Raw genomic sequence first — 11246 nt, 5'->3', positions numbered from 1 at the left:
AGATTTAGTGATTACTTGTTTCTAGATATTCCTCGATAATTAACAAGTAATAATTCGCATGCACATAAATGCTAAAATGAACAGAATGAATAATGGATATATTCGCAATACAAAACATGGTTCAAATTACATACTGTCCAAGAGTTACAATTAATGCACTACAACTATGTGATTAGGAAAAAATAAAGAAAGAAACCTAGACTACAACTACTCCTAGAACAAGAAAAGAAATGTGGTCGAGAAGTGATCATACCCAAAGATAATTCCTCGCATGGAAGTCATGTGTGCAGGCAGAGAGTGCTTGAGAATTCAGTTCAAATGAGTTTTTCCGACCTCCGTGAAGGCGTACAACTCTCATATTTATAGAGTTTAATCATGAGCAGTAAGTTTCATGAGGAACGTTGTGGGTGAGTATAACCGCTATCCACTACCTACGTGGATTCACAAGATAACTTCTCATAACCGTTCTTTCGCGAGGTTCAAAAGATAACTTCTCATAACCGTTTTTCCGCGAGTTCTTCCTCTTCGACCACCTTTTAGCATAACCATCTCACTATCCGAGTACGTCTTTGTTTAATCTGCACTATTCTATTTTTCGACCTTAAACCTTACAGGTAAGTGATGTCGCCATTATAAGATATTTTTTGAGCAAGTTCAAACATTATTTTCGAGTCATACAGTTTTCGAGTGACCCCAACACAGGCCAAATTCTTTCACTCCCATGAGATCCTTTTTTTTTTTTTTTTGCTTTGTTCAAGTTGTCGGAGACAGTAAGAAGTTAATAAAACTGCTAAGAGAGACAACAGTTACTCATGAGACCAGTTACTTCTGAAGCATTTGTCTCGACACCAACCGCTGTTCTCTCATGTGCTGCTCCGAATATTACAATAACCATTGTCCCCGCAAAAGCAACCATGTAGTGTCGGCAGTAATCATTCTCTTGTCTTTGCTTTTGATAACTGACCATGAAATCCAAAATTCCATTCAAAAACCTGTAAACTTTTGATTTGATATTCATTATACTTACGGCATAATGGGGATAGGTTATATGAAAACAATAGTGTGCTATGAACTAGGCGTCGACAATGACAAAGACAGCACATGCTACGTCATTAGTTTGACGATTCTCGTTTTAAAAGGCATTCACTACAACAAATTTCCTATAGCAAAAGAAGGGATCATCCCAACTCCGACCACCTCACTTTGGGCCAACATAATGCAGCTATTTGCACCTTCAATAAAATTTGCCAATGTCATGAACCAGTTTTCGCCAGTTGTTTTCAAGCCGAAATTTGCTAGGCGCCTTGAAGACTTAGAAAATGTCACAAATCTTTCATTCAAATCTAGTGTTCGTTTGGTTTACTCCCATTATCAATTTCACACGACACATTTCGGTGTAAAATTTGTAACTGAAAACAGTAATCACATACAAAAATTTAAAATCAATTTATCAAAACTTTTTTACTAAAATTTATTACAAACCAAAACATAACTATAAACATTGGTTCTAAATAAATAACTAAAGTAAACTACTATTATCGACCTAATCATAAAAGAATTAAAATAGTTTTTTCAAAGATCCTAAATACAAACAATGTCCCAGTCATTGTAATTCCTATAAGAAAATAAAATAAAATAAAAACAACCATCCATATAAAAAGTTGGAAAAGGATAGCAATCACTTGCCGTCGCAACCAAGAAATGAAATGGTTTCATCTCATTTTGCAACATAACCAGTCACGTCAAATTACAATTTGAAAACACCCAAGTAGTTCTTTTAAATACACCAACATTTGATAACTAAGAGACAGGACCAGACGTCATGTCACAAACAAATTAACTATACATTTAATTATATGATTTTTATTTCCGCTTTGATTGCTTCGACTTTTTAGAGGATCTGCCAGTCTCCAGCTTTCTCCTTGCAGCTTCGAACTCCTCTTCAGAGGGTTCTGACGTATCACCTCCACCATATTTTGATACTAGAGATGAGAACAATGAATCAAACTGGCCTTTCCTCGCATTTTGGCGTTGTGCTATGATTGCACCCAGATCAGTTTCTGACTTCTTTTTTGACCTGCAGAAAAAAATGGAATGAATGAATCATACCTAAATTACAGCATAAAAGTATCTAGCAAAACCCTGCTTCTTCTACCTACTTTTCCCTCCTCCTCAAAGGACTTGTGGGCGGTTTGGTTTCAGATACATCCTTAGCCCATTTCTGATAGGCTTTGTTTGCCTTCAGTTCTCCTATAGAATATGGATAAAAGAAAATAAATAATCATTATCAAAGAAAAGGTTTACTAAACCAAGAATATAACGGACTTTTCCATGACTACTCATATTAACATGCTGATTCACATTGCTAAATCTTAAAAGTAAAATAAGTGCATGATCTCCAGTTTCCTAATTGATCTGTATTCCTGCAGAGAAAACTACAGTAAATGTTTGACAGTCTGACTGAAACCTTGGTTAAAAAAACCTTGTAAGTATTCTTACCAGAAGCTATAGCCTCATCAAGAATATCTTTGAATCGGTGTGAATCAAGTTTAGGATCTGAACAAAGCATTGAACAAAAAAGCCTGCAAAGGGAGATTGCTCCTGATATCAAACTCAACCTTTCAAATATGGCTCATGCGCATCACAAATTCACAGTGCCTTATTACCTATTCATATTACCCTTGCACTTCTTGTACAAATCAATCAAATCATTTTTCTCTGAGTCAGAACCCCTGTAGTTCGCTTCAAACTCCTCAATATCAGCTTCACTGACCTGCAGCTCGTTTTATGTACCACGTAAATAAAGAGCATATCACAATGCATCAAAAAACGGAATAGAATACATTAAAACAAGTACCTTCTTGTACATTGTTCTGAAGAACTCTTGAAGATTCTGAACAACATCTCCAGCAAGGTCCTGATTTTCAGGGGGAAAAAAACATAAATGAGTTGTAAATGTCCAAGACAATGCTAAAGTATCCTGAATGCAACTCTTCAAGCATTTAACATTTATTTTAATTAATTATAAGCATTTAGTAGAGAAAATCAAATGCTTGTTGACCAGTGTCTTTTTTTTCCTAATGCATTGTTAACCAAGCATCTTTAAAATCTTATTAGAGAACCCAAAAAAATATTATATGAGGATACTTTCCTCCAATAACTGTAATAGAATATAAGCATTCCAACTCTAATTTTTTTTCATCCCTTAATTTTTACACTCCCCTTATGGCTTACACCCAACTCAATCTCTTTTTTTCTTCCTCACTAGTCATTACATCTATCACTTCCTCTGTTCCTTTCTTATTTCTCTCTTCCCTCCAAGGTGTATACACCCCCATAGGGTGTGAAAGAACCATTTTTGAAAGAATTTACTTTGTATCTGGTCACTACCAAATACGAATTCAATGTATTATGCTCCATCGATTCATCAACAAGATCAAATGTCTTGTCCTGCTAAATAAGATCAACTAAATGGATCAAACAACACAATTAGGACACTATTTGGAGGAAAAACTGTAAGAACTTATAAAAGAAGAAAGTAAAATGAATTTAACTTCTCTTATAAGTTTAAATCAATTTATGCACTAACTTATATAAAATTTCTTTCATCTAACTTCCTCAACAGCTGCGGTGCTTAAGTTATACTTATGGAAGAAGTTCAATTCACTTTATCTTCTTATTTTCTTTACCTCTATAGGTGTTTATGGAAATCCCAATTCACCTGCAGCAGCACATGGAAAAATAAAAACAAAAATGCAACACTCACAGCATCGTCAACACAACCAGTCTGATCATACAGCGCCCGCTTCTCTTCATCCCCGAGAATCGATATCACTTTTTGCAGCTGCTGAAATTTCTCTTTAGCTCCCTGCAACACCTCAAAAAAGTTACAAAAGTGCCAAAACCTAAAACCCAGTGAAGAAAAACAACGATGGCATATGAAGCTTAAATTATCACCTCATCACCAGGGTTCTTATCAGGATGAAGCCGCAACGCCAACTTGTGGTACGCCTTCTTTATCTCGTGCTGAGACGCCGTTCTCTCCACACCAAGAACCTACAACCAACGACTCGATCAAAATCCAACAAAGTGACACATCACAGCAACAACATACGAATGAAATGATCGATAATCGAAGGAAACAGAGAGAAAAGCGCGAATTTAGGGTACCTGGTAGAGGCTGGTTTGATCGTGCTGCACTTCCATTTCTTCGTCGTCGGAAACCCTAGCTTTCTTCTTCTGCGCCATTTTTGTTATGCTCAAACAAAGTGATTCCAAAACTCGTTCGGTGGGTTTGCGCGTCGTGCTTGTTTTAAATCAAAATCAAAAAATCTGCGCTTAAAATTAAATTGAAATTATTATTTGAAGAAAAAGTTGGGGTTGTTCCCGCCATGTGATTCCCGCTTTACCCTTTTTCCCGCCATGTCACATTTTACCACAATCAAGTCTTCACGTTCATGTCTTTATGTCATGGTTTGAGTTTTTTATTTAAATTTTATTTATTCAAATCTGCATTTTTTTATGTTTGAATTAAAGAAAAAATAACGAAAATTAGCCTACAAAACGAAATGGCATTATAAAAAATACACTTTGTAATTCTTTTTTTAGAAAAAAAAAGTAGTTAGTAATAATTTTTTGAATAAATGTAGTTATAAGTATTTTTTGAAAAAAAAAATGATTGAGAGAAATAATAGTTTAAAAGGTAGTTATAAGAATAAAATTGTCCAAAAAATATATATACCAAATGAGATGAATTTCATGTATTAATGGTATAAATAAATATGCAATATTTTCTAGCATTGTGTTTTAGGAAATTGATTTAAGGAGGAATAAAGAGGAAAGGGAAGAAGTATTTGAGAATTTAAAAAAAAAATGTGTTTGAAATGGGGGATTTAAGTAAATTTAAATGTATATTGTGATGCAGCCCAACAAAATTAAATTTTGCTCAGTTTTAACCAAATTTATATGAAATTCTTTCACGAAAAACACGAGATTATTTTTACACGTATATTGCAAAAAAATAAATACACATAATCAATTATAGAACCTTTGATTTTAAATCTTAATCGAATATGGTATCACAACCATATGGCATATTCAATTAAGGTCTAAAAGAGACCCATAACTGATTACAAATAATATACATGACTACAATTTCAATTTTGTATATATATAACTTAAAAATTAAAATATGATTTATTTTTAAATTAATTTTTAATTATATAAATAGTTACATTATTTTAATAGAATAAATAAGAAATTTAATTTAAGTTATATATAATTTATTATGATTATTATTAATTTCGATTATGATATATATCAAATCGATAATGAAATCAATTATAATCGAATTTTTTTTATTTGTCCCTGGAATATCCATCACCGACAGTAATAACTAATAAAATCTTAATTATATATCATATTTAAATCTTAAGTTCTTATATAATAAGGATATTATTTTAAAAAAAATTAACTGACAAAATTGATTATGTTAAGTAACATAATAAATTATGTTATACTAAAAAAGTAATGGAGATATATGTTTAAAAATAGTTACTAAAGGCTTTAAAATATAAATTTTTAAATTATTTTTTATATAAATATTTAATTATTATATAATATTATTTTTTCTTTATTTTTATTTAATTTTACTCTATTAAATAATTGAAATTTTTACTCTATTTTTCTATTAAATCATTTCTCATCTATTATTTTTCATTTTCCCCCTTCCAAACCAAACAAGGATATTTTAAAAAACATTTGAAATATAAAATGGAGAAGGAAGGGTGAATTTTTTGAGCATGATGAGGATAGTTAATTTCTTTTTCTATGTTTTTTTTTTTAAGAAAAAACATTTGGACTGTACTTGTCAAAAATGAGATTTATTTTTTACATAGTTGAAAAGTTTAGATAAATATTTATTACTTGCACTTTTTACATATACGGTAAAATCGATCTATTTTTTTTCATGAAAAACTAAAACTCGATGTAAGCAATTTAATTACGGTGACAACTTTATTTTAACAGCCGCTTAAGAAATTCCATATTACTCAAAGTATTCCATTGAATTTTTTTCTTTCATTGTATAAAGAGGAGACTACTAAATATTAGGACATTTAAAAAAATAGATCACTTATGAATAATAAAAGAAAATCATATAAGTTTAGTGCATAGTATAGGATGTGCGAAATAGTTTTTTTTTTTGTTGATCTATGTTTCTGGAACTTTAAATTATGATGAAAACTAAAATAAACTGGGTACATCAGACGCACATTATTTCACTACTTTCTTTTAAAAATGAATGATTATTATCATTGTTATTTTCTTAGTTATATAAAAAATAAAAGGAATTGAGGTTTTGCATCTTACCAATACAATATTTTTATTTTGGGATGTTTGAATTGTGGTAATTTAATAATGTTACACTTAAAATAAATATATATATATATATAGTTCAATTATTATTAAAAGGATAAATTGAATCGTAACATCTTATTATTATGAATTTTAATGATGAACATCTATGTTATAACAATTTGATGATCATTGATCATTGATTAGTAAAATTTAACACAACTGACAGAGTAAAATTTTGATAAATGATATCTTCAAACATAAAATTAAAAATAAAAATAATGTGACAGGTTTGACATATTTAAATAATAGTCACATAACATGTAAAAAAGATATTCACAATATAATATATAATAAAATATAATATATAATTAAATTGTTTATCTTAGAACGATGCAACCACACCTAAAAAAAATTTTTAAAAAAATGATGGATGTCTATATCATGAAAACTTGATGATCATTGATCATGAATCAATAAGATTTAACACATTTGACAAAGTAAAATTCTAATAACATGATATGTTTAAGCACAAAAAATATAATACGATAAATTTGACATATATGGATTAGGGATGGCAACGGGATAACCCCAAGCGTGTGGTTCAGCGATAGGAGTTGATCCACGCTTAAGTAAAGTTAGGGGTTCGAATCCTGCCTTGTGTATACAATCGCGTTAAATTTTGGGGCCAGCTATCCCACCCTTTGAGGTGTCTCCAACGTAGCCAACGTAGCGAGGAGATTAGTCACGTCTATCGGAAGTGAATACTTTAGGAACGAACCCAAAAAAAGGGATGGCAATGGGATGGGTCGAGTACGAGTTTTATAATATCCGTCCCTGTTCCTGCGAGTCAAACTCATCCTCTCGTTGAGTATATGATTTTCATCCTCATCCTCATTCTTGTCGGGTATCGGGTATACCCGTACCCGTCAATTTTTTATTTTTTTGAAAAAAAATATGCTATTTTTAATTTTTTTTTATTATAATAATTATAATTAGGTTATTTCTCTATCTCATATTATAATAAATAATCACATATAAAAAAATATTAAAATTCTTTAATATAATTAAATTAAAAGTAGGTATTAAATTAAAAAAAGGAACAAAAACCGGTACGGGTATAGGTATGAGGCGGGTAAGTACATACTCGTACTCGTACCCGGTTTAATATATCGGGTTTTACCCGTACCCATACCCGGTCAAACCGGGTATTATCCGTCAACGTCGGGACAGATTCGAGTATTACCCGCAGATACGGATATATTTGTCATCCCTAATATGGATAATACTCACGTGACTTATAAGAAAATATTCATGATGTAATAAATAACTAAATTGATTATCTTAAAATGGTGCAACGATACTTAAATCACCGGTTTTTGAACTAAGGAAAAATCATCCAATATTATTTTTGATGACCTTCTACTTTTCTCATGTCTATGTTTACCTTCACTATTACTCTACCAAATATATCATTGATATGATATTCACCATTTATATGGAATATTAGATCCTAATTATATCTAATAAGTTCTTATATAAAAGCATGAAATAATCGTTCACCCTTTCTTAGACTTTGTTTTATAGAATCATTCAAATAATTGAATAATGTAATATTATCTTAATAATTAATAATTATACATATGAATTCTTACACAATTTCAATGGTCATAAAATAGTAATTATTTTTTTTAATTAATGTCATAACATAAAATAAAGGTTACACATTTTGATCCACCTTACCACTAAATCTCCAAAACCAAGTTAGAGCAAGCTAGCATGGGGGATTAAAAGTTTTGTCAACACCATTTAAGAGTGGATTGACAAATTGATCCGCATGAAGAGAAAAAGAGAGAAAGAATAGAACATTTAAGTTTACAATAATGACATTTTGATATTCATGCATCAACATAAATTCACATATTCACATATCAACTGCAAAGTGGGCATTCAATTTCAAGACCAACAACATAAAGTATTAATGGTCCTTAAAAAAAACACAAAGTACTAATTAATATAAATAAATAAAAAATGGTAGGTTACCACTCTAATATTAAAATAAAATGCACTAATAAGTAATGAAGTATCAACATTTTTTTACTTATGTGAATTTTCAAAATATTAAATAAAACAATTGTATTGCTAAATTTGCTACCATATAAAAAAATATCAAATAAATTCTTATTTTGTTTTAAACTTAATCTACTAACTTTTTAAAAAACTTATTGTCTTGTTTAAATAAAAAAAATTATCCAATAACTTTTTTCACAATTTACTAACTAAAATTGACATTTAATATATCTTTTGATCCGCTTTCATGAAAACATATTTTATTTTATATTGGTCATAAACAAATTAAAAAAAAAATAATATTTTTTTTTGGTAAATAATACATTAATATAATACAATTAAATACTTTTGTACTAATATTCATGCTTATAACTAAAATATTAATAATTTTTTATTTATTTAAGTATGACTGCAATTAAAAATATTCAATTAAAATGATTATAATTTATTTCGTTATCACACGAAATGCGAATATTAGTTTAATCAATATGAGACGTTTTTTTTTCCAAACTTTTGAAGTACATATAAAACATATAGCATAAAATAAAAAATGAGGAAACTATTTAAAGTTTTGCCCGATAAAAAAATTCAAAAGAATGAAAAGACTAGTACATCTAAATAGGCCCAAATCATTGTATGAGTACAGCGGAGAGAGCTTATTTTTTTGGTCCAGGTACATCGTACTGTGGTACTACCTCAATCATGCTAATGATATATACGGATCCGGATTCTCTGATTTTTGGAAAATAAAGTTATGGTAACTTAATACATCTCAACCGTTAAATGTATAAAAATAAATCAGATTGTGACACGTGTACAATATATATTTTAACTTAAATGTACACGTGTCACAATCTGATCATTTATTACAAATCTAACGGTTGAAATATATTAAGTTACCCTAACTTTCCCTCCACAGAGTCGAGATCCATTTACAAGTACACCTCCTTTATTTTTTTAAAAAATTTATAAAATATTATAATTTATTTTTAGTTTTTTTAATTTTACACCTTTAACTTTCAATTTGTTACTTTCTTCTTCTTTTTCACACACTTTTTTCTTTTAGTTTTGATATTCTACCAAAATAGGTAGAGTGAAGAAAAAGGTAAAGGAAGTACATGTAAATTTTTAAAATAAAAAAAAGAAAAAGGAATGATGTGTGAAAATAAAGTACTAAATTAAATATTATAAATGTAAAATTAAAAAAAAATAAAAAATAAAAAATAAAAAATAAAAAATATTTTAAAATTTTAATTTTTTTTTTTTAAGGTGTACTTATAGAAAAAAGAAGGTGTATATATCATGAACCCCTCACTCATAATCTAGGTTTAGTCCATGATTTTGTTTGTTACCGTGGGCCCAATTTCGAACTTCATTTGCGGACCAGGGCACGAGCCTTAGTTTTTGGGCCTGTTTTTGTGTGTGTGCGTCTGTTTTTCTTTTTTATGTATTAATATAAATTATAATATTTTTTATAATATTTTTAAAAGTTATAATTTTTAAATGGAATATATTAGTATTTTAAGCTAATTTTTAGGTTAAACTTTTATTATATATAATTAAAATTTAAAATAATTATATATATATGAATAAATATTATGTTTTTGCATACAATTTATATTTAAAATTTGAATAAGTAAATATTTTAAATATATATAAAATTATATTTAGATTTATGATTTATGCTAAATACTTTATAATGTACCATATTTTTATTTATTTTTCATTTATTTTAAAATATTAAAATTTAATTCAAAATAATTATGATAAATAAAATATGAATTATATATGATAAATAAAAATTTATAAAAAATTTATTGTTGAAAAAAAATCTTTAAAAACACTTTTGTGTAGGATAACAATTTATGTTTTATATATAGAAGTTGGTTTTAAAAACTAACACATCGAAAGAGGTTAAAGGTTCAAAAACAAATTTGATGTAATAATTTATATTTTATTTTTTCTATTATTATTTGACAAAAAAAAATAAATCTTATATCAATTAGAGATGAAATAAGAAAATATTTTATAGGTAAAAAAATCCTCTTCTATAACAAATGGATTTAATAGAATTGAGTTATGTCCATAACTCACATTTTAAGATGTATCATTATTTGACAACAATAGTCCTTCATGCATACTTGTTCTATATACTTCAAGATGTTTCTATTGAAAAAACAACTAAATATATTTTCATGAAAGAATGGTTGTTAAAAACACTTTCATCTGGATAATTATTTTAATTTATATATAATAATATTGCTTTTGAATATACAAATTATGTCATATCTAAAATTTAAAATAAATAAATATTTTTATTATATAAGTTAGTGATAATTAATTTATATGATGGTAAAGTTTATTTTTAACTATTTTTAATTACTTTGAAAATAAAGAATTTAATACAAAAATGATAACAATAAATAAATAAATAAAAAGAAATAAAAAATTTATAAAATACATCTAAAAATACTTTCATTAAATAAAAATAACTAAAATATTATCATGGAATAATAAACCCTAAAAACACTCTTCATTTTATAGCATTAATGTTAAACATTAAATATTTGAAAGCAAAATATCCTTGCAAATAAAAAAGTCAAAATATATTTGTCTATCTATTCATCTAGTTCGCTAGCTGCTTATCTATCTATATAAAATATGCTTGCACTAAATTAGTGTTCATCGAAACCTAAACTTATAACAGCCACAACTTCAAATAAAATTTAACGTAATTAATTATGTTTAATAAATAATTAAATTATTTACATTAATATTTATGACATGAATATTAATGTAACACTTAATGTTATTTACGTAGT

The 11246-nt window shown here is 28.0% G+C and overlaps 1 protein-coding gene across 1 annotated transcript; it reads right to left on the bottom strand.

The window, feature by feature from the left end:
- Positions 1-1702: 1702 nt before the first annotated feature.
- On the bottom strand, positions 1703-4419 carry LOC109797506 (chaperone protein dnaJ 6). Its single transcript, XM_020357561.3, has 8 exons — positions 4171-4419; positions 3958-4056; positions 3767-3868; positions 2858-2917; positions 2667-2773; positions 2500-2582; positions 2160-2250; positions 1703-2077 (listed from the first exon to the last, which is right to left on the bottom strand). Exons 1-8 carry the CDS (start codon positions 4246-4248, stop codon positions 1864-1866), a joined length of 834 nt encoding a protein of 277 aa, XP_020213150.2. The 5' UTR covers positions 4249-4419; the 3' UTR covers positions 1703-1863.
- Positions 4420-11246: the final 6827 nt, after the last annotated feature.

The sequence above is a fragment of the Cajanus cajan genome, chromosome 6, assembly GCF_000230855.2.
Source record: "Cajanus cajan strain Asha chromosome 6, NIPB_CcT2T_4, whole genome shotgun sequence".
Taxonomy (NCBI): Eukaryota; Viridiplantae; Streptophyta; class Magnoliopsida; order Fabales; family Fabaceae; genus Cajanus; species Cajanus cajan.
The sequence above is the reverse complement of the archived record's forward strand: the minus strand, read 5'-3'. Positions and strand labels throughout refer to the sequence as shown.